Consider the following 26,557-nt stretch of genomic DNA (forward strand, 5'->3'; position numbering starts at 1 on the left):
GAAGCAAAGCCAAGAGCCAAAAATAAATCAACTCAGGGGGGCTGCACACATACAGGAGTCCTGATGAGCGGGCAGAGGTGTTTTTTTTATGGATTTCAAATAGAAAGAATGAATTGATTGGTGCTTGAGAAACACACCTTGAAAAACAAAACGGTCCAGCACACCCAGGGAACGTGGGAGTGGCAAGCAGCGCGTGGAGGAAACACAATCGTGGCCCGAGGACAGCTTTTGAGACGACAGCCCCAGCCGCCCGGGAGCCTCCCTTCCCCCTCCCTGGGTGAGCAGGTGTAAATATTGAAGATGATAGTAACCGAAATGATTTCTCCAAAACCTCCTTCTCTCCCACCTCATTTAAAACATCAAAGGGGCTGCTTAATGTTCTTGGACTGAATTCACATCTCACATAGAAAGAGATATCCCCCGTCGCCAGTGGGTTATTTATTTACCGAGCTCTTCGGCTGAGCCAGGAAGAAAGAAAAATGTCTGAACAATGAGGATAATCGGCATACTTGGTGGACTCCAGAAGCCTCTCGTCTGAAGTTCAGGGCGTGAGCGGAGGGAATGTGTGCACTGACCTGAATTCAAAATGCAGACCCTCTTCCTCGGGGAGGGAAAAAAAGGCAGGGGGAGGGGGAGGGGGAGAGGAAAAACAGAAAGAAAAGAGAGCGAAGGAGCTTTCTAAAGGGCCGTCTTTTCTCCGGTGCCGTTTGTGCCCACTGCCGAAACCCGCCGTCGCTTTCCACCGTCTCCTACGTGCATTTTGTAGCCAAAGAAAAGTTGCGAGGCCGCCAACTCACAGGGCTTCTCCAGCTGGGCGTCTGGATCTCAGCCCTCAGTCTCGGGAGTGGTGCAGGTGCACAAGGAGAGAGGCCCGCCCTCGGCTTGACTTACCGCCACAGAGAACTTTCCAGAACCTTCCCCATGTCGGCGTGGTAATACTTCGTCAGGATCAAGATCACCTGTGGTGGCAACAGAGAGACAAAGGCAGAAATCAGCCAGTTTCGAGGCTCTGAAAGAGGGATGTGGGGACGTTCCCTGACCCAGTACACATCAGGGGCCCGGGTCTTTCTGTCGGCTTCCCCGGGAGGCCCCAGCCAGCCTGCACACAAGGCCGGTGTCCGCCCTGAAACCTCCCAACCTCCCTCCGTCCTCAGAGTGACTTTGGGACCATCCCCATCCTGCCAGGGCCACCAGGTAGCTGGCACTCAGCAGGAAAAATTCTTAAAAATTGTTTTAATGTTCGTTGATTTTTGAGACGGAGAGAGAGAGATGGGGCGTGAGCGGAGGAGGGGCAGAGAGAGAGAGGGAGACACGGAATCCGAAGCAGGCACAGAGCCCGACGCGGGGCCCGAACCCACGAGCCGGGAGATCGTGACCTGAGCCGAAGTCAGATGCCTAACCGACTGAGCCACCCAGGCGCCCCTCAGCGGGAAAACTTCAAACTCGGCCCCAGACAACCTCAAACCATGGTCAGAGGGTCAGCGGAGCTAGTGTCCCAGAGTGCCGGGCAGAGGACGCGTTTGACAAGGCTTCGGGAGATGGGGCCTCGTCCCCACCAGGGCCTTCGAGAACACCTGCTGGGGCCGCCCCAACACACGGGCAGGCCCCGGAAGCTGGGGCCTCTGCCCCTCTCCTGCCAGCGCCGGATAATGCCGGAACCAGCGGAGGGCTGGGGAAGGCGCACAAGGGTGGCCGAGGCGGCAGGCGGCCCACACATCATCGACGGGGCACACGCTGCTTCGCGGCCCCTCAACTATCATCACGCGCGTGGGCCCCCCCCCCACCGCCGACGAGACCGTGTCCCCTCACCCCCGTGCAGGAAAGGGAACTGTTAGGTAATAACAAAAATAAACGTGCTCAGAAGCACCCCAAAGTTCCTCCAGACGCACGGACGGATGGACCACCACAGAAAGGAAGTGAGGATTGGCCTGCCTGGCAGGAAAAGCGCCTTGTCCCCAGCGACTTCGCTGGCCAGTGCATTTTCCCACACATCACCTTTCATTTCGCTCGCTGCCAGTCTCTATTAGCTGCTCCCGGTTGCCATGGGAACCGGGGGGGGGACCCTGGGGACACCCCCCCCCACCGGCTCCCAGCAGAGCCGTTAGCCCGGTTAATCTGGGGTCACCACACTGGCCGGCTCCGGGTTTGGTTCCTTCCCGCCCCGCACGGCCTCCTCTGTGTTGGGGACGCGGCTGCCCCAGACACCGTCCGGCTGAGCTTCCCCGGCCCGGCGATGAAAGCCGGGAAGATACGAGGAGGGGGTGCCAGCCGGGACGGGACGGCGCGCATTCTGGAGGCAGCAATGATCAAACGCAGACCGGAGGCCTCGGCGGCGGGGGCGCGACGGCCCCGCCTCTCGCTCAGGAACAAAGCCACCTTCCCCTGCCAGGCGCTCGGGCTGCCGGAGACGAGCGGGAATCCTCTGAAGACCCGGGGAGGCGGGCAGAGTGACAGGGCCTGGACAAGCAGGAGACAAGCGTATTTTTAACCTATTGATTTATATTTTATAGCCTCGCTGCTCCCGGAGGGGATTTCGAGGAGCCAGAGCGTGACAGCTGGAAGGGACCTCAAAGTCTGCTTCATCCAGCCCATCCAGGGTGAAATCCTTAAGCCAACATCCTCATCAAGCCCCAGCTAGCTGAGCTCTGCCCGCACACCTCGGAGGGTGGGGAGCTCACGCCCCAGCACGGCGTTCGGACCCCTCCTGGATGGGTCTCTCCACTCACACCCACCCCCTTCGTTCTGAGCGCCAGCCCCACCGGGCCTCTGCACGGGCTGTTCCTCATGCTGGGACCTTCTTCCCGCCCCCACTCCTGACACCTTGGGTGTCTCCCAGACCCCTCCTCTGGTTCAGTGCCCCCCACACCCTCCCAGACCCTGCGCTCTCCCCTCCAGCACGGCTCATGGGGTCTCTTTCGAACACTGGACGATGAGCCCTTCGGGGGAGGGGACTGTGTCTCGTCTTATGTCCCAGCACGGGGCACGGCACCTGCTGTCTAACACGACTAAGGCAATGAAGCCAGGGGAGGCGAGGGCCCTGGGTGAGGGTCTCCTCCCCTGCTCTGGCCCCCCTCTGCCATCAAGAGCACACACCGTCTACCCTTCGTGCGACGGACAGAATCTTTCTGCTGGCACCACCCTAACCCACGGGAGGTTTGGGCTCCGGAGGCCAGGGCCGGGGGCCATCCTTGCCCGGCGCTGAGACAAGGAGCCACCCAAGAGGGGTCAGCCCTGGGGGAGCCCGGCAGGCACCCTTCTCTCTGCGGCGGGCAGCGGAAGGCGGCCTCTGCTTTGGGGCCAGCCCCTCCGAGCCCCGGGGAACCTCAGTTCCCTGCCCTACAGCGAGGAAGAGACAGCCAGCTCCCTCCGTGGGGGTGAGGGTGCCGGAGCCAGCAGCCACGCTCTGGCCCACGCTCGCTGGCATCCGCTTGTCCCCTGGGCAGCAGGGACAACCCCTGGGTTGACTCGGCTCGTGCACATCAACCCTCTTTTCACCCGGGACCCACGTGCAGCTCCTGTCATTATTCCCACCTGCAGGCGAAGGAACTGAAACAGAGAGAGCCTAGGGGTGCCCGGGGGGCTCGGCCGATTGGGTGTCCTACTCTTGATTTCTGCTCAGGTCATGATCTCACGGGTTTGCGGTTCGAGCCCCACGTCAGGCTCTGCACTGACAGTCCTTGGGATTCTCTTCCTCTCTCTCAAAATAAACAAACTTTTAAAAAGGGAAAAAAAAGGGAGACCCAGGTGGCTCAGTTCGTTAAGCATCCGACTTCAGCTCGGGTCATGATCTCACGGTTGGTGGGTTCGAGCCCCGCGTCTGGCTCTGTGCTGACAGCTCAGAGCTTGGAACTGCTTCCGATTCTGTGTCTCCCTCTCTCTCTGCCCCTCCCCTGCTCACGCTCTCTCTCTCTCTCTCTCTCAAAAATAAATAAACATTAAAAAAATTTTTTTTTCAGGCTGCCTGGGTGGCTCCGTCGGTTAAGCATCTGACTTCGGCTCAGGTCTCGATCTCACGGTTCGTGGGTTCAAGCCCCACGTCAGGCTCTGTGCTGGCGGCTCAGAGCTTGGAACCTGCTTCTGATTCTGTGTCTCCCTCTCTCTCTGCCCCTCCCCTGCTCACGCTCTCTCTCTCTCTCTCTCTCTCAAAAATAAACAAACATTAAAAAATTTAATCAAAAAGGAAAAGAAAGAAAACAGAGAGAGCTTAAACGCTGCGGGAAAGCATACAGCACCCAGCACCCCAGCAGGTTCTGAACCGCTGAGCTGAGGTTGGGTCTCCACCGTCCGCTCTGCTGATACTGTCCCGCGATTCTCACACGTGCTTGAACAAGGGCCCCACGTTTTCATTACTTTTTGAAAGTCGTTTCAAAGAACTGAAAAGTATGGCACGCCCTTCTGGGGGTCCCAGCTAACAGCTTTGGAAATGAAATATGCCAGGAACCATTTTCAGTGGCTGGTATGTTAGCACAGCTCTGGCGTGCTTTGATATGGGCGGGAGAAGAATCTGGAAGGGCACTGGGGCTTCTGCGTCCCAGCCTTCGCCAATGGTCTCCTCCCGCCCCGAGGTTGCCGGAGCCCCCCGCCCGCACGACTCCTTCCGGACAGTCAGAAATGCCCCGACGAGGATTGAGAGCCACGCCTGCCCAAGGAAGGACAGACCCCGCAGGTCTTAGGTCACCCTGTGTCTCCTCTTTTCACTCCTGCCCCCCCCCGTCCCTGGAGGTAGGCGGGCTTCCCCCTGACTCCCCAGATACACCGTCACCCAGGTCTAGCCAGCCGTGACCCCGGTGAGGGAAGCCAAGCTCTCTGGGCTTCCCAGACCTGCCTGTCCTCGATGCTGCTGGCTGTAGGTTCCACCACGGAAGGGACGTGGTCCACTTGGCTCCACCCTGAACTCCCAGGACTCAGCACAGAACGAAAGCTCACAGTATTTGTTGAGTGAATGAAGGAACAAGTCAGAGAGTAAATGAATAAATACTCCTTCCCAGAAGCAGATCCGGAGAGGACACCGAATCGGTCCTTCGGGCCACTGTCACCGCCCACAAGTCCCTGCTGCCTAGGGTTCCCTCCCAAGCCCACTGCCTGGGCCACCCTCTCCTGACCCAGGAAATGCCACCCAAGGGTGCAGAACATGGCCCGTTCTGGAGGCCCCCAGCGACAGCCATCCAACCCTCAAGGGACAAGCTCGGGACCCCCGGTGGGGTGAGCCCACCCCCGTCCCAGTGACGGTGCCCACGAGGTGGCCCCAACTGGGCAGCCAGGGCCAGTGGGATGTCGTGCGACCCAAGCAGCCCCCCAGGGCCCCCCGTTCAGAAAGACCTGTGCTCGGTTTCATGCTGTGCTGTCACTGTCTTGAAATTCTTAAAGAAGTTTCAACGAGGGGCGTGTTTTCGCTACGCACTGGACCCCGTGAACAGCGGAGCTGGGCCTGAGACAGGTGCCCACCCCTCTGAAGTCCCCAAGTTTGAATCCCCCTCCAGCCCCTCGAGGTGCTGGAAAGAGAGTATCTGCCTGACCCCCAATTCCACCAAGATGGTGAACCCTGTCTCCCAAATCAGGGAGACAGGAAGCCAGGCCAGCAGATTTAATGGTGGAACCCATGGGAACCTGGGACAGCTTCCAATGCCTGCCTTTAGAAATGGAGAAACAGATTCAGAGAAGGGAAGGGGGGTCCAGCAGGGATAGGCCTGGTCCCCAGAGATCCCCAGCCAGGGCCCAGGGCCAGCTCCCACTGGCCCCGGGCACTATTCCAGGGACGGGAGCGGTGGCAGCCGAGGGCTCTGTCCCCAGGAAGGAAAAGAAACCGTGATGTCCACACTCAGTCCGTGCAGAGACCCTCGGTGGGCAGAGGAGCCCCCACCCGGGCCCCGAGCAGCCTGCCTCCTGCCCAGGCCACAAGCCAATTCAAGACCCAGATAGTGAGTCTCTGCCCCCAGGACGCCCGACATGCCCTTCTGTTCCCCAGTGAGCCTATAAAATCCACTTAGAAATGAGGCGCTGGGTCTGTACCTCAAAGCTCCCGAGAGGGGCTTGTGGAAACAGCCCTGCGGTTGGAGCCACCAGCCGAGGACCCTGAAGTGGCATCAGGGGTCCGCCCCTGTGGCCGAGGCTGGCTCGGGGAGGTCTCGGCGCCCAGGGCGCACAGAGGCCCGCAGCACCAAAACGAACACCGCCACCTGCAAATGTGCTCGCCGCACTGTTCACATCATCTTTCATCAGGTGCCCCCGCACGGCTGGCACGCTTCTCGGATGGAATAAAACCAAACAAGGAGGGTGTGGCGGCATCGGGACGACCCCGGCCCTCTGAGCCTCTGTCTCCTCCTCTGTGAAACGGAGCGGATTCGGGTACGACCCCACAAGGCTGCCGGGGGAGGGGGCGATGCCCATCCACGCGAGCCTATGCCTGAAATCAGAGCACAGAGGCCCGGGGGCGAGGCCCTCTCTCCCTGAGTGGCCACTGACACGTTTCTAGGTCAGCTATTTCTGTTTCCTGGGGTGTGAGTCACAACAGCGGGGCCGACAGGACGCCCTGGAGGGACCCGCAGAACGCTAGGCCTCTTCCCGCGGTCGGCACGCAGCCAGGCCCCACGGGCAGCGCAGTGACGAGCGCAGACACGAGCCCTTCCTGAGCGCGGCCCACGGAGTGGGGAGCCTCCTGAACAGCCGCCCGGCCCGCGTGGGCTTCGCGGAACCCTCCCCGCGCCCAGAACCCGCGGCGCTCAGCACTGTCACCTCCCACGGGCATCTCAGGACTAGAAGCACGCGAGGTCCCAAGCCTTTCAAGGAGCCAGTGGGAAAGGATTTTGAAGCAGCCTTATATCTGTGTGCCTTCCAAGGGCTCAAGGAGAATCCCCAAAAAATAACAAATACGCAGCACAATTCAGGAGTCAATCAATCGCGCGCACACACACACACACACACACACACACACACACACAGAAGCAAGAATTCAGCATCAGCTGCCAACTCGGAAATGAACTTCCCATCAGAAAAAGGGAAAATGCAGAGGTGGCCCGTGAGGGTCAGGCCTGCGAGGCCCCAGAAGGCGCCCCTGCCCACTGATGTCCCCCAGGCCAGTCGGCACAGGGCCGGCCCATGGCACGGTGAGTCGAGGTTCTCGCTGCTCACAGTGGGGCCTGGGACCAGCCATGCACACTTCGCACGAGCCCCTGGAAACGCAGAACCTGGGTGAGGCCCCACCCCAGACCTGCTGACTCAGAATCCGTGTTTTTAACGTCGACGTTTCAGAAACCACACTGGCGGATCCCCGGGTCCCTATCCGCTCACCCCCATCAGAAGCTGAATTTCCTTCTAGCACGCAAGAGGGCCCCATTCTCTCCATCCTCATGCAGCTGTTAACCAACAACAAACACACACCACCCTCAGGCACACACTCACCACCGTGAATTTCAGTCACCCCAGGGCCTTGGTACATGCTGGTTCCTGCACCTCTGCCTTCCTCCCGCCCCTCTGCTCTGCCTCCCTTCTGCTCATTCTTAAAGCCACCTCCCCCCTGAAACCTTCCCCAGAGGCTGTGGGCTCCAGGAGGGCAGGAACCAAGGCCACCTCTATCAGCACCTTCTCCCGAGCCTAGCCAAGTGCCAGCACATAGTGACAGTCTGATAAATAACTTCCCAGTGAACGAATCAGTGGCTAACTGGCTCCAAAAAGCCAGGAATGACTCCTGGTGTGGCTCTCCCCGTTCCCACCCCACCTGTCCACTTTCACAGGTGCAAAAGTTGACGCGGGAACGTGTACAACATTTTATCATCGCAGAACACCAGAACACGTGGGTTTAGAAGCCCACCGAGGGCTGAGGCCCAGAGGGAGGAAGGCTCCAGACCGGGGGCACCTGCAGAATGCCACTCCTGGCTCTCTGCACCACGACGCACTGCCTCCTGGCGGGAGAGATGCTGAGGCCAGGAAGGAGGTCAGGGCCTCTCGGCATGTGCCAACTGTGCCCATTACACAGATGAACAAACTGAGGAACCAAGAGATAAAACAATGGCTCCAAGAGTATACAGTAGCCCTTCGATGTGGGAACACAGAGAACAAACGAGGCCTCAAGTGTTAGAAAGAGAAAAGGGAGGTCGGGAAAGAAGGCAGAGGGTAAGATGTTTTGTGGTGACTTCAAGTATTCATCCAACGAACAGTCTGTTTTGCTCCATACGGCAGGCCTGAGGGTCCACAGAGAGGAAGCCGCCAGGGTCCCAGCAGCCACAGGCACCGCTGTCCCCTGATCCCATCAGATGATGGCATTCCCCCTGCACACAGGCCTCCAGGATGCTCTAGAGAGCACCACGAAGGCGTGTTTCACGGTCTAGGAACGCGTGTTCACACGCAGAAAGGGTGGAAGGCTATGCAGGGATCGTACGACCTCAGGAGAGGCTGGGACATACACCCACACACGCCAAGGGACGCTCCTGTCCTGAGCTGTGTGCCAAGGCACCCTCCTGGGTGTGCCCTTGTGGGGGCCGGTCCAGCCACGCAGCTTACATCCCCTTGTCCAAAAGGGACAAGATTCTCAGAGAGGCCCCAGCAGGAGAGGCCTCCCGGCTGCGGATTCACCAGCCCTGAGGGTGGTCACGCCCGCTGCTTGGGCGAACCCTCCGTTCCCTGGAATCTCCGTTCACTCGTCTAAAAAAGCGAGGAAAAGTCCCCGCACCATCCTTGGACTGGAAGGTGAAGGCATGACAGGCAGCAGGTCCCAACAGACTTTAAAACCTGTAAAGTGTTCTCCCAGGGGAAGGAGCTGATTACCAAAGTCACTGGGGGGGGGGGGATCACTTCTATTCCATTACCGAAAAGAAAAACCACCCGAACAGTCACAGGGATTTGGGAACTTGACCAGGTTGTCCTCTGCAAGGAAAAGAGCTCTGTGGCTGCACCTGTTCTCAGGAGACGCCCCCCTGGGTCCAGAGGGACAGGGCACAGCCGACTTAAATGGAATGAGGATGGGGCTCCTGGGGGGCTCAGTCGGTTGAGCACCAACTTCAGCTCAGGTCATGATCTCGCCGTCCGTGAGTTCAGGCCCCGCATCGGGCTCTGTGCCGACAGCTCGGAGCCTGGAGCCTGCTTCGGATTCTGTGTCTCTCTCTGCCCCTCCCCTGCTCATGCTCTGTCTCTCTCTGTCTCTCTCTCTCTCCCTCAGAAATAAACATTTAAAAAAATTTTAACGGAATGAGGTCCGTGATCTGGCCCTACCGAGAGGTCGTGACTCTCAACACAGGCTCGTCAGTCATGCAAACATCCCACGCTGGACAAGGAGACCGATTTACAGCCAGCAGTGAGACAGGGTGAGGGACATTGGGATGACCTCCCTCCCGTGGCGGCCTGGCCAGGGCACGTCTGTGAGATGGCAGCTTGCTGGCTGGCCTTGGTGTGAGGCCTGCGGGCCTTCAGTCTCGGGCCCTGAGCCCCAGTGTCCTCATCTGTCCTACGGGAGAGATCACAGCCAACAGCAGGGATGACCCTGGGGTCACATCTTGAGGATGGACACCTCCCACCAGACAAGCCACGATGGGCCCTGGGGTCAGTCTCCACCTGCATTTGGAAGGATGCCAGTCCGGGGTAGGCAGAGCTGGCTCACGAAGGAGCCTGTTTCCAGGACCCGGGACACGCGGCCGGTGGCGGCATAAAGGACACACCCTCGGTGAAGCTAACGCATGACGAGTAACAAAACCACAGCCTGCCGACCCCTTGGCCTGGCCTTCCCGCTCCTGGGGAGCTAGTCTATCGACGTCCTTGTGCGTACGGGGTGATGGATGCCCCAAGGTCTGTCCTGCGACGCGGGTAACAGCCCGAGACCGGAAATTAACCAGCTCGTCCAGCAACAGGCCGCATACACGGCCTGCAGCCCAGCCACCCTCGGGAACACCACACGGCTGGACTCGAGAGGCCTGGCGAGCCGCAGAGGGCGCGGACGGGGCTCCAGCGCGGCGCGCTCGGTAGAAGGAGCCACGTGCAGGGCAGCCCCGTGTCGCTTCGTGCGAACCAAAGGGAGGGGTCAGCACCCCTGAACCGAAGAGGAGGGGACTCCCTGCGGACCCACAATGCCGGCCTTCCCTTCAAGCAGCAGGCGGCGGCTGGTCCACACCCCACTTCCCCGGCCCCCCGGGAGGGCAGCGGGGCTCGGCTCTGGGCACCTTGGCCCAAGAGGCCTCCTCTACAAAGAAATCTATTCCAGTTAAGGAACTGATTCTGCATTTATCTACCAGGGAGAGGAATCCTGAGTCTCTCTGACAGAGACCCCCCGGGGGAGGGGGAGGAAACCTGCTGGGCTCAGAAAGCCACGTGGCAGGTGCGGGCTCTCCAAGGGCCAGGCCTTGGTCCGTCCCAGTGCCATCCTGTAGACACCAAGGGCAGGCCGGCGGCCCAGCCTCATTCACTCCTGCCACCCACCCCGGGAGCCTCACCCCCTCTCCTCTACGGACTAGAGGAGCCTCCGTCATTCTCTAAGCTGGCGGGATTCCCCACAGGCCCCGGGAGCTCCCGGAAGGTTCTCACGCCCAAGTGGGCCAAGCAAGTCCGTGTCAAATTTGCTGCTAGCATGAGGCACTTCCCCCAACACCGTCTTCTGCAGGGCGCAGAGCCTGGCTCCCGCCACTTGCCAGACCCCTCCTCCTGGTGCGGCGCCCCGGCCCCCCTCCCCAGGCCCCTCCGCAGAGCCTGGAGGACTTCGCGAGGGATGACTATGTGCCGGGAGTCTGGAGGGCCTTGTCTGAATCCCGGCTCTGCGGCACGTGAGCTGTGCAGTCGGCTTAATCTCTGGGCGCCTCGGTTTCCTCATCGATGACACAGGGATGATGACGCAGGCTTCCAGGGCTGGAGAGGACACGAGTTCGATGTGTCCGTGGTGAGCACGCCGCTCAGGGTTAGGGTCGCGGTTTGGGAGCGCTCATGAGACATGTGCGTGAGAAACACGGTGGGAGGCCGCCTAGGTGAGATGCCGCTGTGGGTACTCGTGTCCTGAGAAGCTTGTTCAACCTATGGACTCGGGACCCCAGGCACACCTGTCCACCCCTCGGGGGGTCCTCCTTACCGGGTCAGCCTAGATGCCACCTCCTCCAGAAAGCCTTCCAGGATTTCCCCGGGCTAAGCTGCCAGCATCTGATTACACACACTTTCCCTGCAGCAGGCATGAGCTCACGCGTTACGACTTTGGGGCCGGGCCCCTTCCCCTCACCACCCACTGCGCCCCCGGGCCCAGCACCAGAACGAGGCCCCAGAATGGCGGGGGAAGGCGCACGACCTTGGAGCTGGCTCAGCGTGAGTGTGAACCCCCACACACCGTGTGACGTCCCCCCCCCTTGGGCTAGCGTCACCTCCTTGTCTGCAACACCGGCGGATAACGGCCGCACATCCCCGAGAGGCAAGGATCATAAACTATGCTAATGTGTTCAAAGGGCCTGGCACCCTGCCTGACGCTGAGGAGGGCCTGACAAATGACTGTCCTGTCCCTCCTCCACGACTCGGGTGACGGCCAGGCTGAGGCCGTTGGCTGGAGACAAACAGGCCTGGCCGCCCTGAGTGATGCCATGTCACACTCCGGGTCCCCCCAGGCCCTAGTAGGACCCCTTTCTCCCACAGAGCCGTGACCCCCATCGGGCTGTTCTGCCGGGACCGCCATGGCCCTGGAGCCCCCCCCCCACATATGACAGGAGGCCCTGCCCGGGTGTCCCCAGGTCGTGGGGACCAGAAATGGGCTGGGATGTAAAAACCCAAAGAGGTCGTGGGAAGTCAGAAGGAACATCTCACGAGAACCACAGCCTTGAACCCGTGACCCTGCCCCCCTAGGGGCCACGGCCCTTTCTCCCTGGGAGAGGCCGGGCAGTAAGGTGCAGTGTCCCCAGATGGGTGGGGGGCATTCTCTTCGTTCCTGTGGTGTCCGCGCTGGTGGGACAATTGGTGCCCAGAGCAGCTGAGCTAGAGACGTCCACAGAGGCATGTCGCCAAAGCCCCATCCCTTCGCCCAGCTGGCCTCGGCCTCCCCTAGAAGGTGTGGCTTTGAGGCCAAGTCCTGGCCCCCAGAATCCACAGGCCGGGGCAGGAGCACCGTGTGTCACTCTGTCCTGGCCCTGCGCCACGAGACTTCCAGACATTGTGTCGTGTCAGCCTCCCAACAGCCCTGGTCCCTGGGAGCCATCCCGTCCCCATTTTGCAGATGAGGAACGCGGAGGCACACGGAGGGAGGTTATCTGCCTCAGGTCACGGAGCTCAGATGTGGCAGGGCCGGTGTGCCTCAGGGGACTGGCCGGGGTGGGGAGGGCGCGGAAAGACCTTCACCCCGTGCACCCCAGTTTAGTACGACACAGCGTGGGGCTGCATCCCGGGAGCCAGACCCCCGCCCCGGCTCTGGCCTCCAGAGGTGCCCACGGCCGCCTCCCCTCACGGCGGGCTGGCAGCCGGCATACTCAAAGCCGGCGGGCTGTCCTTGGCCTTGGCGGGTCCCGCCCCGGGGCCAGTCTGCGGCACCCCTCCCCTGCCGTGCGCTCGCTGCGACCGAGCATCCATCCTGCTTGGCCCGGCATGCTCTGCGGTTCTAACTTGAGCCCTCGGCCTGGCCGAATGTCACCACTCCTCCGAGAGCCCTCGTCCAGCCAAGTGACTTATTCATAAGGACTCGGAACCATGGCACACACTGACCGACTCCCAGGAGCGGGCAGGGTTCGGAGAAGGAAGGAGCGGACACATACAGGGACGCGGGGCTCGATCGGGCGTGATGGACAGCCGCGCACCTTGGACAGGCCCCGCCCACTCTGCACCCCTCGACCCCGCTGTCCCTCCACTCGCCCTGCAGCTTGCTGTTCCCGGGACACCCTTGGCCTCCCCCGTCCTCCTCTCATCGGGCACATCCTCCCTCCTAGAGGGATTCGCCTCAGGCACGCCTGTCTGGGGAGACTTCCGGAACCCTCTGCCCACCTCCGGTGAAGGCTGGTGCCCCCCTCGGGTCCCCACAGCCCCTGGATGTGGTGAGGTGAACGCTGTCCCCCAAAGTTGGTCCACCCGGAACCTCAGAATGAATGTGACCTTATTTGGGAAAGGCGCCTTTGAAGACGAAATTAAACCTCAAGCTGAGCTCATCCTGGAGCGGTCCTACACCCAGTGACAAGTGTCCCCACAATGAGGAGAGGGTGGTACAGGGGGAGGGGGCCAAAGGAAGATGGAGACGAGACCGGGTCACGTGTCTCCGAGTCCATGAACGCCAAGGACTGCCGGAAGCCGGGCAAGAGGCCTGGGGCAGATTCTGCCTGAGATGTCCTCCCCGGTCCCCGCCCTGCTACACGGCCAAGCCGGCTTCCGGGAGCACCTCAGAGTCCACCCCCCGGGCTCCCGACCCCGCCGCTCTCCTCCGCTCTGCCTCCACGGGGGACACCGCCTGTCTTCGTCTTTGCCGTGGGTCGAATCGCAGCTCCCCAAAAGGGGCTGAAGCCCGAACCCCTGGTACCTGTGAACGCGGCCTCAGAGGCCATTGAGGGGACCATTCTCCCTCACAGGGAGCCAGCCTGTGGCACCTCACTCCAGGACTTCCGGTCTCCAGAGCTGTGAGGTGCTAAGACAGGCATGTGCCCATTCTCCAGATGAGGACACCGAGGCTCAGCCTGCCCGAGGTGACACAGCCGGGAACTGGTAGGGCTGGGGTCTCCACCGGGGGCCCACCTGACTCCACAGTTAGGTGCCCTTCTGCCGCCCCGGACGGAAGGAGGGATGGGGAGGCCCCCAGGGGCAGCGGGGCTGCTACCTCAGAAAGCACTGGGTCCCGCCCTGGCTGTGCCAGCTCAGACAAGTGACAGCCCAGCGCCCCCATCCATCAGGCGCCTCGCACAGGCACCAAACCTAATGTTTAAAAAAAAGGGAGTTGAGACGTAAGCTTCGAAAGGGCCCCTATAAATCAAAATCAGTCAGCAGAAAATAAATGGAGAACGTTGCTGATCGGTGGAAAGTGGCATTTTACATCTAAGCCATTTAAGGAATGATGTGTATGTTAATAGATGGGTCTTAGTACACTTTCCCAGCCCGCCATCCTTTGAAAATACTATTTACTCTCTATTTCTAACAACCCGATTGGATTTTAATCTCCCCTATCGCTCCCTTCTAGGTCGCTGTAGAGAAAACCACTGATAAAATGACAAGGTTCTTAGGCACTCATTCATTCGTTCGTTCGTTGGTTCGCTCACTTCTGCCGTTGCCGTTCGGAACAACACTCTTGCGTTTCTACCTGGCGGACTGTTTGTGGCGATAAAATGTCATCGGAAACGCGGCGATGTTGGTACATCTTCTCTCAACATAGAAAGTGCCCGGGGTGTCTCTGGAGGTGGGTGGAAACGGCTGGTCCTCGTTTTAAAACAGAAATCCCTCCCCAGGCAGGGCTCCAACGCTCGGCCCCTCCTCCCCGCCAGTCCCCAGCCGGAGAACCATATGTTCGATCCTTCCAAGAATTTCTCCTTGGAAATGATGCTGTCACGTCAGAACAGAGGTGCCTGGAACAAAGGAAGTGGGGGGGTAGGAGGGGAGCCCTTGACCTCATCCGTCTGGGAACGTCGAGATTTGGGCCACAGCAGCCCCCCAAAAATGTCGCTTGGCTTTAAGGGGAGCAGGGAGGCCGGTCACCCCCAAAGGCCTGTCTCAGGAAAGCAGGGGGCCTGCTGGGCCAGTTACCAGCTTGGAGAGCGGCCACTTGGGGCCCATCTGAGCTCTGCAAAGACTAATTTATCTCCCTGAGAAAGCTGGTGGGAGAGACCGGGAAGGAAACCCGGTCCCTGTTTCTGGAGCCCGCCCCTCTCAGCCATCTGGGGTGCAAAATGGCTTGTGGGGGCCTGAGGCGCTTCGGCATTTCATGGGCCACTTCCTCCATAAAAAAATATTAACAGTTATGTTTTATGGCTGCGTTCGTATAAAGAAGAATGGATCCGTATTCTATGTCAAAACATTTCCTTGACCTAAAAACTTGCCTTTTCTTCTTCTGATTTTAAAGGAAATTAAAACATTTTTGCGGGTGCCCACACGTCCCGGGGGCCCTGGCACGGAGCCCTGAGTCTGCAGGAGACGCGGCCTCGCTGCCTCCCCACCAGCCCGCCTCCTCCCCTCCCTCAGCCTGGCCGCGCTCGCCCCTGCTCGCCTGACCTGCGGCCTGGCCCCCCAAGTCCCCCCTTACCTGCCGTTCTCCCACGCAGATGGATCACGATACCCCTCCCGCACCCAGCACCCTGACACGTCCCCTGGTGCAGACCCTGTGAAGAATCCCAGGAAACCCGCAAACGTATAGGCGCATTGGCAGACTTTTCCACCCCACCTCAGGGTTTACAGACCAGCCTGGGACCCAACCGGTCTGTGGGGCCAATAAGCCATTCCCATTCCCCCGGCAGCGAAGGAGGAAACGCAGGTCAAGCTCATCCCGGTGGGACTGCCAGGCTTGGGTCCTCTCCAGAGGGGTCCTCTCCAGTCTCTGGGCCTCTCTAGGCCATTCAACCTGGATTCAGGACGGAGACAGCGCTTGGGAACTCACTTTACAACTTCAGACGTGTGAGGAGCATAAGGCCCACCCCCAGGCACCAGCACCATGGTGTCTCCTGCCCCACCAGGCACCCTCACTGGCCGTCAAGACCTGGGGACCTCGACCCCCACCCCCCACCCCCCTACCCGGCTCACCCCACTCCTCGCCCTGAAATTCCTCCCCCGACCCCATGAGTGACACCACCTGCCCCCAGGGGCCCCCGGAGGATTCAGAGCCCCTCCTACGTCAGGCCTTCCCCATGACTCGGCGACCCCTAGCTGGGGCCACGTTCTTCCCTGTAACCCTGACTCCTCATTCACCTGCTGCTTTCCCCCCAGAGACCCCTGCAGGGCCAGCTGGGAGCTGGCACCCCCGTGTCTGCCATGGGGAGGGGCTGCTGCAGCGGAGGGGGCCCGTCCCCATCATCACCGCCGACCGTGTCGCATCTTGCCTCCTCCGATGACTCACAGTCGGGGTCTGTCTCCTCGGCGCCCAAGCTCCCTGGAAAACGAGGGCTGGGCACCCGCCTCCCCAGCACCTAGTGCACAGGAGGTCCTCAGGCCACAGGCCAGAATTTGTGCACTGGAGTCATGCTGTCACTGCAGAGGAGGGCAGGAATGACCCTGACCCTCCCAAGGGACATCCGGGGAGGCTTGGAAGTAAACGTTGTCTGCTGTTCTGGGACAGAGGACGGGGGAGGAGGAGAGGGGGGAGGAGGAGAGGGAGGGCGAGGAGGAGGAGGAGAGGGAGGGGGAGGAAGTGGAAGAGGGAGAGAAGGAGGAGGAGGGGGAGGAGGGGAGGGGGAGGAGAGGGGGAGAGGGAGGAGAGGCAGGGGGAGGGGGAGGAGGAGGGGAGGGGGAGGAGGGGGAGGGGGAGGGGGAGGGGAGGGGGAAGGGGAAGGGGAAGGGAGGGGGAGGAGGAGGGGAGGGGAGGGGAGGAAGGGGGAGAAGAGGCAAGGGGAGGAGGAGGGGAGGGGGAGGAGAGGGAGGGAGGGGGAGGGGAGGGGGAGGAGGGGGAGGGGAGGGGAGGAAGTGGAAGAAGGAGAGGAGGAGGGGGAGAAGAGGGAGGGGAAGAAAAAGGGGAGGGGGAGGAGAGAGGGAGAGGGAGGAGAGGCAGGGGGAGGGGGAGGGGAGGGGGAAGGGGAAGGGAGGGGGAGGAGGGGGGAGGGGAAGGGAGGGAGGGGGAGGAAGGGGAAGAGGGAGAGAAGGAAGAGGAGGGGGAGGGGGAGGAGAGGGGGGAGGGGGAGGAGAGGGAGGGGGAGGAGGGGGAGAGGAAGCAGGGTGGCTTTGAGAAAGGGCTTTCTGCAGAAGGGCTCTTTTAAGTGCAGCTGCCACGGGGGAGCCCTTGATGTCACCTCCTAGGAAAGGCTGGCCTCCGATGCCACGCAGCCTTGGGCACAGCCTGCTCCCCTGGGGACTCATGTCCCAGCCGGGTGCTCTGTGTGTCTGTCCCGAAGACCTGTGTCAGACCCTCTCCGCAGGGCTCCCAGGTCCATGGTCATCCTATCCAAACAGGGCCAGGAACCACTGTCAGGTCAGCAGCCAAACAGCTCGAGAAACGCAGTGTCCATCGCTCTGGGCCCCGCTGTAGCATCTGCACCAGAATCGCCCATCAAGAGGCTACGTTACTGTTTTCCTAAATCAATTCGCTTCCTTTACTTAAACAGGAAACTTCGCATGGTTTCCGCAAATGGAAAGCGGGCATCACTTACCCCGAAGTCGTACGAGGGGCAGCAGGAGGAAAACAGTTCATTCTCTCCTGCCGCACACACGCGGTCTCCCTAAGACCAGTGAGCAGAGGGCCTGGGGCCTGCCCTCGCTTTGTTAAAGGGACCCACAGAGCATGTCAGAGGCATGCTCGCCACCGGTCAGGCTGCTGTCCTTATTGTCAGCGTGGAAGAAGATGGAAACAACATCGGCAGCCCTCCAGGCCCCTGGGGTCACCGGCCGCTCTTGTCCTGGCCCCTCGGGGCCCCTGGGGTCACCGGCCGCTCCTGTCCTGGCCCCTCGGGGCCCCTGGGGTCACCGGCCGCTCCTGTCCTGGTCCCTCCGGGCCCCTGGGGTCACCGGCCGCTCCTGTCCTGGCCCCTCCGGGCCCCTGGGGTCACCGGCCGCTCCTGTCCTGGCCCCTCCGGGCCCCTGGGGTCACCGGCCGCTCCTGTCCTGGCCCCTCCGGGCCCCTGGGGTCACCGGCCGCTCCTGTCCTGGCCCCTCCGGGCCCCTGGGGTCACCGGCCGCTCCTGTCCTGGCCCCTCCGGGCCCCTGGGGTCACCGGCCGCTCCTGTCCTGGTCCCTCCGGGCCCCTGGGGTCACCGGCCGCTCCTGTCCTGGCCCCTCCGGGCCCCTGGGGTCACCGGCCGCTCCTGTCCTGGCCCCTCCGGGCCCCTGGGGTCACCGGCCGCTCCTGTCCTGGCCCCTCGGGGCCCCTGGGGTCACTGGCCGCTCCTGTCCTGGTCCCTCCGGGCCCCTGGGGTCACCGGCCGCTCCTGTCCTGGCCCCTCGGGGCCCCTGGGGTCACTGGCCGCTCTTGTCCTGGCCCCTCCAGGCCCCTGGGGTCACTGGCCGCTCCTGTCCTGGCCCCTCGGGGCCCCTGGGGTCACCGTCCACTCCTGTCCTGGCCCCTCCGGGCCCCTGGGGTCACCGGCCGCTCCTGTCCTGGCCCCTCGGGGCCCCTGGGGTCACTGGCCACTCTTGTCCTGGTCCCTCCGGGCCCCTGGGGTCACCGGCCACTCCTGTCCTGGCCCCTCGGGGCCCCTGGGGTCACCGGCCACTCTTGTCCTGGCCCCTCCCTAGGAGCAGAAGTGCCACACTTTGGAAAACATCCAGCTGCTCTGAATGCAGAACACCCCACCTCAGCTTCCTTCCCACCCCCCAACAACAACCCAGGAATCCAGTGACAGGGAGCTCACTACCTCACAAATGCAACTCCAACACGATCGGAAGCACCAGTGAGATTGTCGAAAGGTCTCGGCAACTCCAGCTTCTGTACAAAACCCAGCTGATGACGAAAGCCCAGCCCCTCCCTGTGGATGCTATTTCTATAAAGCCAAAAAGCCACGGGGCTCACAGCCAAGATCCATATACATGGGCAGCAATTGTCCTCAAATAGAGCCAGGCTTACGTGGGGCTCGGGTTAAGCCCTGGATCCCAGGCAAGTGTTAAGTCGTCTTTGAGATCGGTGACCGTGGCCTCCGCAGGCCCTGATCTGGGCTTTCCGACACAGAAGCAGCCGTGACTGCGGCCGCCTTGGGAAGACTGTGCCCTGGAGGGGGTTCTTCCGGCGACATCTCCAGAAAGCGCTTCCCTGAGCATTCTCAGAGGCTGGCGCTTCTTCTGGAAGTGGCCATTGGGAGCCATCTTTGGGGACCCGTGACAGGTGTGCCTGTCCCCGGCGGGCGGCGGGACCCGGCCCGGAAAGAGGCCAGTCATCACAGCCATGCTGTGAACGTCTGAATGAAGCGCTTTCAGAAAGGCGCTTTAAAAATAACATTTGGCGATTTCTAAAAAGCAGATTTCTGCAGCTGCCGTCACCGTGTTTTCTAACCACACCACCATCTGGGGGGGGGGGGACTTCCTGGAGATCTTCTTGTGAATCTGACGAAGCGACATATTCCCAGGGAGTCCCTCACGCCTGCTTAGAAAGAGCCCAAAAGGCCTCAGGGTCTGGGGGGTTCGGCCTCACCTTCCAAAGCCCCCCGCGTGTGTAGCCGAACCTGGCTCCCTGAGTCCGTCCCAGCCCCGCCTGGTGGGACCACACAGCCTGTGTCGCCCCCCGTGGCCACCCCGCAGACCCGGCAGCAAGCTGACGGCCCTTCCCCCGCCCAAGGTCGCGTCACCCAGCCCCCGCTGACCTTGTCCAAACCAGTAAAGCAAGGGGTAAACCGTAGCCCGTGGGCAATTTCTGGAAGAATCCTTATTTGTACAGCTAGTCCCTGTGGAAAGCTGCCCGTTCTTGGGTCTGCTCCTCCAACCTGGCATCCTCGGCCACCACCCGCCTCCAGGCACGGGGTCCAGGGGGCAAGAGAATTCTTCTGTTTAAATGTGTGTGCCTCACACACCGACGGCACCACGTCAAAGACAGGCTGTGTGCGCTGCTGGGGAATTGAGGGGGGTCGGCCAAGAGGCTCCCCTTTGCTGCCTGTCTCACCCAAAGGCAGTTAGAGATCCCAAGAAGCAGGGGCAGCCGGCTGGCTTGGTCAGCGGAGTGACCAACTCTTGATTTTGGCTCATCATCTCATGGTTCATGGGATCGAGCCCCGCGTCTGACTCCTCACTGACAGCACAGAGCCTGCTTGGGATTCTCTGTCTCCCTCTCTCTGCCCCTCCCCCACCTCAAAATAAATAAATCGACATTAGAAAAAAAAAACAAGAATTCATCTGTATCCATGGTGAACAATGGGGCGAGACGAGATATACGACCCATCCTCTGAGATCGTCACAGAGCAAGCCCGCGCTTGGGTCAGACAGACCTGGGTTAATTGTCAGCTGCCAGGGACCATCTGAGTGGGCCGTGGGACCGACAGCAACTTGGCAATGACATGGGCAAAGCCTGGCACACAGGTGTTCTCCTGGCGGTAGGGAGGGAGGCACCCCATAAGGCGCTTTAAATTATCCCAGCGGAGCCCTGCAATGACAAACGTTGGCCGGGAGGGAAGTGCCTGCGTAAATTTCAACAGAGGTGCTAGTTTTCTTCAAGGTTACTCTCATCAACCAAATTGGTTGCACTTTCATGGCCATCAAGAGTCCCCATCTTTGCGCATTTGTATTTGATGTAAATACACCTGTAATAAATAAACATGACCCTGACTGCCCTGAAGATTTCATGCTGGCCTAAGAAATCATAGCTTAAAGCAGAGGAGAAAAAATATATCTATCCTTCATCCTGAAAACGGGGGCCCATCTGTCCCTCGTTGGAGAGAAGAAGATGGCGGGAGGGCTGGATTCCTGGACAGAAAATAACAAGATCTCCGTTTTTGAAATCTCCGTACGGAAGCTCTCCCCAGGGTGAAGTCGCTGCGAGTCGCTCCAAAGGACCAGGATGGGAATGATTTTTGCTGGTACCCAAGCATATGGCTGAACTGCACCCTCAGTACATCAGACAGGATGTTCCCCTCACGGGAGCAACTCGTTCTAAAACAGACCTGTCAACGCTGGCTCCACACGTAAACTCCCCAAGCCGGTTTAGCTAAATCACACACTTGGCATCTCATTACCAGCTGCGGCAGAGGGCATCCTGCCGTCCTGGGTGAAGGGGCGCCCCGCGGCCATCACGTCAGGCTGAAAACAGCCCCGTCTCCATCAACTTGACAAAGACAAAAAACGTGAATTAAGAGCGCTGTCTAAAATGAACAGTGATTGAAAGTTAATGATGGCGCAAATTTGGCAGAACTATTTCAACACGCATCACGACGTGGCCCCGGCTTTCAGATGGGACGCCGGCGTGATCAATGCCTGTCCAGATCTAGCTGAGACCACAGCCGTCCCCCTTTCCTCCAGAATCAGGCCCTTGGCAGATGGCCTGACCTGTCACACCCCCCCGTCTCTGTCCCCGGTTCTGGGGCTGGGCTAACACATCTGCTTGTCAACCTTCAGAGCTCATCTCGGCGCTGTTTACTTCTAATAACAAGCCGGAAGCGATGCCTGTTGGGCGAACGTTTGCATAAACTGTAGCGAAACCATCTACGTCAATCAGGAAACACAAAGCACTGGGGGGGGGGGGGGGACAAACGATGATCTGGGAAAATACGACACAATATTACATGAAAAAATATTTGAAATTCTATATAGAGCAGGTCCTCCCCTCCAGACGACAATGAAAATCTATGTGTATTTATTTCTTCCATGAGACCACAGAGGTTTTTCTTTTTTAATTTTTTAGTGTTTATTTCTGAGAGAGAGAGAGGGACAGAGCATGAGCGGGGGAGGTGCAGCGAGAGAGGGAGACACAGAATCCGAAGCGGGCTCTGGGCTCCGAGCTGTCAGCACAGAGCCCAATGAGGGGCTTGAACTCACGAACCGCGAGATCATGACCTGAGCCGAAGTCGGACGCTCAACCGACTGAGCCACCCAGGCGCCCCGAGAGTACAGAGTTTTTGAGGCCAACAACCATGAGTCACACCCACACTCGTACCCCGGCCCGGGGTAGGGCCAGCATCCCACGGGTAAGCAGCAAATACCTGATACACTAACTTGGAATGGTTCCCGTCGACTCTTCTGTTGTAACTGTTAAAAAGTTTATACACACGTGTGTACGTATGAACCCGCACAGACACGGACAGATCACAGACACACAGACACATGTGCAGGAAACCAACCAGACAGAAACTGTCTGAATGTAAAAACAGCCTGTACGGGCTGTTTTCTTTCCTCGTTGGCACACTGGTTGATTTTTCTGTAACAAGAACGTTTCATGTTTACAAGCTCGGGGGGAAATTCTACGACAAAAGAGGTCATGTGTGTTCCAGCTGCTGCACGCAGTCAGAGCTCCGTCCAGATGGGCTTTAAGGCGTGCAGACACTCAGCTAGCCGTCCTCAACCGCACTCCTACTACGTGCCCCGTGTCTTCTTGTGCTGAATCTCGTAATCACCCGGCTTAGGTGTTTACATCCCAGCGCTGATCCAGAACTTTCTAAGTTAGAAGCATTCGCCTGGTTTGATCTCCAGAACAAGCCTGTGATCAGGGACAGTTACATCTTCCAGCCGAGGCTCAGGGAAGTCCCGTAACTCGTGCACAGTTGATTGGCGGACAAAGATGGGAGACGGGCGTGCACGAGACAGCGGAAGGGCCAGGCCTAGCGACACGAACCAGACACGTTTGTTCCTGCCCAACCCCCTGCAGACACCCTGTGATTCTCGCCGTTATTCCTGAGGGTTCTTGGGCGGGTGGGGGTCCATTACGGCATGGCACAGGCTACCTGGTGCTTGGTTTTTGTTCTTGCTTCTGGTCTGGCCACTATTCCCAGTCCCACGAGGCTGGCCTGGTCTGGTTCTGCGCGGCCCGGCCTGAACGGAGACGCTCCTCCCGGCAAACCCAGGTCGCGGGGGCGGGCCTCCCACTCATGCTCACCATTACAGGTCACAACAACAGGACACATTTGAGGCAAGGATTCCCGCTGGCCGGCCCGGCCAAGCCCCCGCTTGGGAAACCCCTCGGCAGTGCCCTAGGATAATAGCTCACAGAACTGGCCTTGGTGCTCCTGGAATTTTCCATTTATCACCTTAGGAAGACACTGATCTATATGCCCTATACGCTTATTTGATAAGTCTGCATCCCACACTTGACTCAGGAGTTAGAAAAGGCACAGACATTCCATCTGAAGCTGAGTTTCCCCTTAATCAGAGTAGTGAGCTCCCCGTCACTAGGGGTGAGCAAGCAGTGGGGGATGAGCTGATTGGGGTGTTGCAGGGGATTCATGGAAGCCCGAGCTGGACAAGGCAGCCTCGTGGGCCCCGACTCTTCTCACGCTCCACAAATTACCCAGCACATTCCCTTTCCTCATCACTATTCCGGGACCCCTAAGGATGGGTGCATTTAGCCAGACGTGGCTTTTTGAGGACCACCCTGTTCCAATCCAGAGTGGGGATTTGTCAACTGATCGGCCACAAAATCCCAAGCGAACACAGGAGTCCTCGCCGCAAAGGTGAGCCCTGGGTGGGTTTTCCCAGTTCAAGCCCTTTCCCACGCCTGTGTACTGTCACCCAGGCAGAGATGCAGGCAGGGGCACAAAGTGGCTGCAGAGTCGGGGTGACACCGCAGGACCTGAGCCTGTGTCCCCATCGGGGACGTGTCACTGAGCTGCAGGGACCACCTCCGAGTACTTCCTGCAAATGCGTGGGCTTCTCAGTGGGTAGAGGGGCCTCGGCCCTTGACAGCCACCAAGATGGCGGCTGCGGCCTCCGTGGGCCCCGGGCTCTGCAGGGGCAGAAGGGAGTTTGGCCAGATGGTGTGAAAACAGCAGTAGAAAGCGGGCGGGTCAAGCCGCTTCGTCTGGAAACCCACGCCCGGGGCTCTGGGAGGCACCCCACTGCTACTGCCTACATGGCAACCGGTTGGTATTACAATGGAAGGATCTGGGCGCCATGAGCCTGCCGCATTCAGACCTGGAGCCCGTGAGAGCTCACTAACCTCTGCTCTCTCCCTGCCCGCTCTCTCACACCACCCGTCTTAATGAGCCAACTCCAACCCCAGCCTTCTCCCAAGAAAGTCCCCCTGACCTCTTTCTACTGCTTTAAAACTAATCATTATGGTGTTTTCGACAAATGGTGCTGAACCAATAGGACATTTGCAAAGACACAGAAAACAAAACCAAACCTCAACCCTTACCTCACACCATAGACAAAAGTCAACTCAAAATGGATCCTGGACCTAAATGCAAACCCTAAATCTATAACAATTCTTGAATAAAACAGAAAACAAAATCTCTGTGACTTTTGGTCAAAGATTCTTAGATAAGACATAAAAGAACGAACCCTAAAAATATAGATAGATAGATAGATAGATACCTAGATAGATAAAATGGACTTCACAAATATTAACAACTTACACCCGAATGACCCTGGTAATAAATGGAAAAGGCAAATCATGGACTGGAAGAAAATGTTTGCAAATTACACTCCGACAAAGAATTTGAATCCGGCCATAAAAAGGGCTCCAGCAACTTGATAATACAGAGAGAAACGAGGCAATAAAAAATAGCCAAAAACGTTGAACGTTCACTTTACCAAAGAGAAGATATGGATAGCAAAGAAGCACATGAAAAGATGCTCAATGTCGTTAGTTTTTAGGGAAATGCAAATTAAATCACAAAGAGACACGGCCACCCTCTTATGTGAACGGCTAAAATTTTAAAGCTGACAATCCCAAGTGTTGGCAAGGACGTGGAACCACCGGGACCCTGGCGCCTTCGCGGGAGGGATGCCATTTTGCTCAAAAGCGGAACATCCACTATCATAAGATCCAGCCTATCCCATTCCCAGGCATCCATTCAAGAGAAACGTAAATAGCAAAAAAAAAAAAAAAAAAAAAAAAAAAGAGAAATGTAAACACGCATCCACACACGGACAGCGCGCCGACCGTCATCTTCCCTGGGGAAATGACAGCATGCACCGATTGTCACCGAGAGGCACATGTGGCAGGAACGCAGGACGGAAACTCAACAGGAGAAGCCAGAAGGGCACCGGGGGCGGATACGGTGCAGACATTCTCCTGGGCGGGCCCCAGAGGCCAGGGGGGCAGCGGTTCTCAAACAGGAGGCATCTGGCAACGTCTGGGGATTGTTTTTTGATCGCCACTACCCGGCATCTAGCGGGAAGAGGTCCAGGGGCTGGTAAACGCCCTGCGGTGCGCCGACTGGCCCCCACAAGGTGACAACGGCAGAACGATCTGGTCCAAAAAGTCAGCAACGGCCAAGGTTGGGAACCTCCCCCCACCCCCGCCGGCTAGGGAGCAGGATGGCTTCTTAAAAGAAAGACGGGTGACGGCTCACTCAGCAGCTGTCATACGTAACGTGCTTTTACATCCATCCCTGTGCTGGGCTCTCCTGCTCAGCCGCCAGCCTTCTCCGAAGCTCTGCAAAGTAGACTTTATTTGAAAGATGAGGAAACGGAGGCTCAGACACTGACGGGCAGCTACCGAGTGACGGGCCGGGACGAGGACCCACAGCGAGCTGACGACACCCATGCACTTTCCATGGCCCCGGGGGGGAGGGGGGTGTCTGTGGGCAGGTGATCGTCCGAGCGGCTCCGTTCATCCACAGGTGACTGAAATCTACAGCTGCAGAGCCCATGAGGCACCACGGGAATTCCAGGTCACCGACGCCGGCCTCTCAGGGGGCGCCGGCTCCTCTCTGAGCACGGCAATCCTCGGCCCCGGGAGAAGGAAATAACCAGGCACCAACTCGATTCATTTCTTCCCCATCAGATCATAAATGAATCGAGTCCTATCAGGGCTCCGGAATCAGGAAGCAGAAGGCAGAGTGCAAGCCCTAAGTATGAAATAATGAATTTATAATCCCTCTGAAAAGCAGTCAGAATGGGAAACTGACATCGCCATGGCAACCAGGGAAGTGTCCTGAGGTTCTCAAGGAGGACACTGGGGAGCACGTTAGATGCGCTCCGAGTTGGAAACAGTGAGTGATCAGCCCCAACGCGGGCCACAGGTGGCCCGCTGGGATGGGACCTGCACGGCCTCAGATTCCGGGTGGGAACAGACAGCCTCTCCAAACCCGGGATGGGGGCCCCTGCACCCCCAGAATCTGCGGTTGGTATGCATGTGGGAGCCCTCTGCAAACCCCCCTAGAAATGCAATGAAGAGTCCGAGGGGGGACACTGTGGCCCCCCGGACAAATAGCCTCCATGCCCTGAGTCTGCACAAGCAAACACCCAGCTCCTACTTGTGCTGGAGAAACCTGGTCCCTGCCCTCCAGGAGCCCGCAGAGCCAGGAGGGAGAAAGACAGGATCGTATCTGTGCCAGGAGGCCAGGGGAGGCCTGCGGGGTCCCACCAGCGTCCAGTGATTGTTCCTGGAGGCTCGAAGCAACGGCCGCAGGTGTCTCCCTGCTTAGGAGACACCGTGGGGTCCGTGCCCTCCGGGGGGGGGGTCCACGCCCCGCAGGTGGGCCCGGAAGAAAGAACAAAGCACAGGACGATAAGCAGGAAAGTGACAGGCCAGTGCGTGCCAGGCAGGGACTCACCTGCGTGAAGAGCCCAGGGCAGAAAAGGCACAACCCGAGGGTTTCAGCCAGAGGGGCCATAGCCATGCGACTGCCTATTGGAAACGTTCGCTAGTGTTGATGTGTAATTTTTCTTTTTTTTTTTTAATTTTTTAACGTTCATTTATTTTTGAGAGAGAGAGAGAGACAGAGTGCGAGCAGGGGAGGGGCAGAGAGAGAGGGAGACACAGAATCGGAAGCAGGCGCCGGGCTCCGAGCTGTCAGCATAGAGCTGGACACAGGGCTCGAACCCATGAACCACGAGATCATGACCTGACCTGAAGTCAGATGCTTAACCGACTGAGCCACCCAGGCGCCCCAATGTGTAATTTTTCAATAATACATTTGTCAGCCAA

General features: G+C 59.2%; 1 protein-coding gene across 1 annotated transcript in view; it reads right to left on the reverse strand.

Moving 5' to 3' along the window:
- Positions 1–26,557, reverse strand: part of SORCS2 (sortilin related VPS10 domain containing receptor 2) — a 458,118-nt gene that overhangs the window by 268,998 nt on the left and 162,563 nt on the right. The window contains exon 2 of the mRNA XM_047091738.1: positions 892–959. Within this exon, the coding sequence (XP_046947694.1) occupies positions 892–959 (68 nt within the window). The remainder of the gene's footprint in view (positions 1–891; positions 960–26,557) is intronic.

Source organism: Lynx rufus, unplaced genomic scaffold, assembly GCF_022079265.1.
Source record: "Lynx rufus isolate CCGP_SWC_20201006 ecotype Redwood Valley unplaced genomic scaffold, mLynRuf1.p SCAF_3, whole genome shotgun sequence".
Taxonomy (NCBI): Eukaryota; Metazoa; Chordata; class Mammalia; order Carnivora; family Felidae; genus Lynx; species Lynx rufus.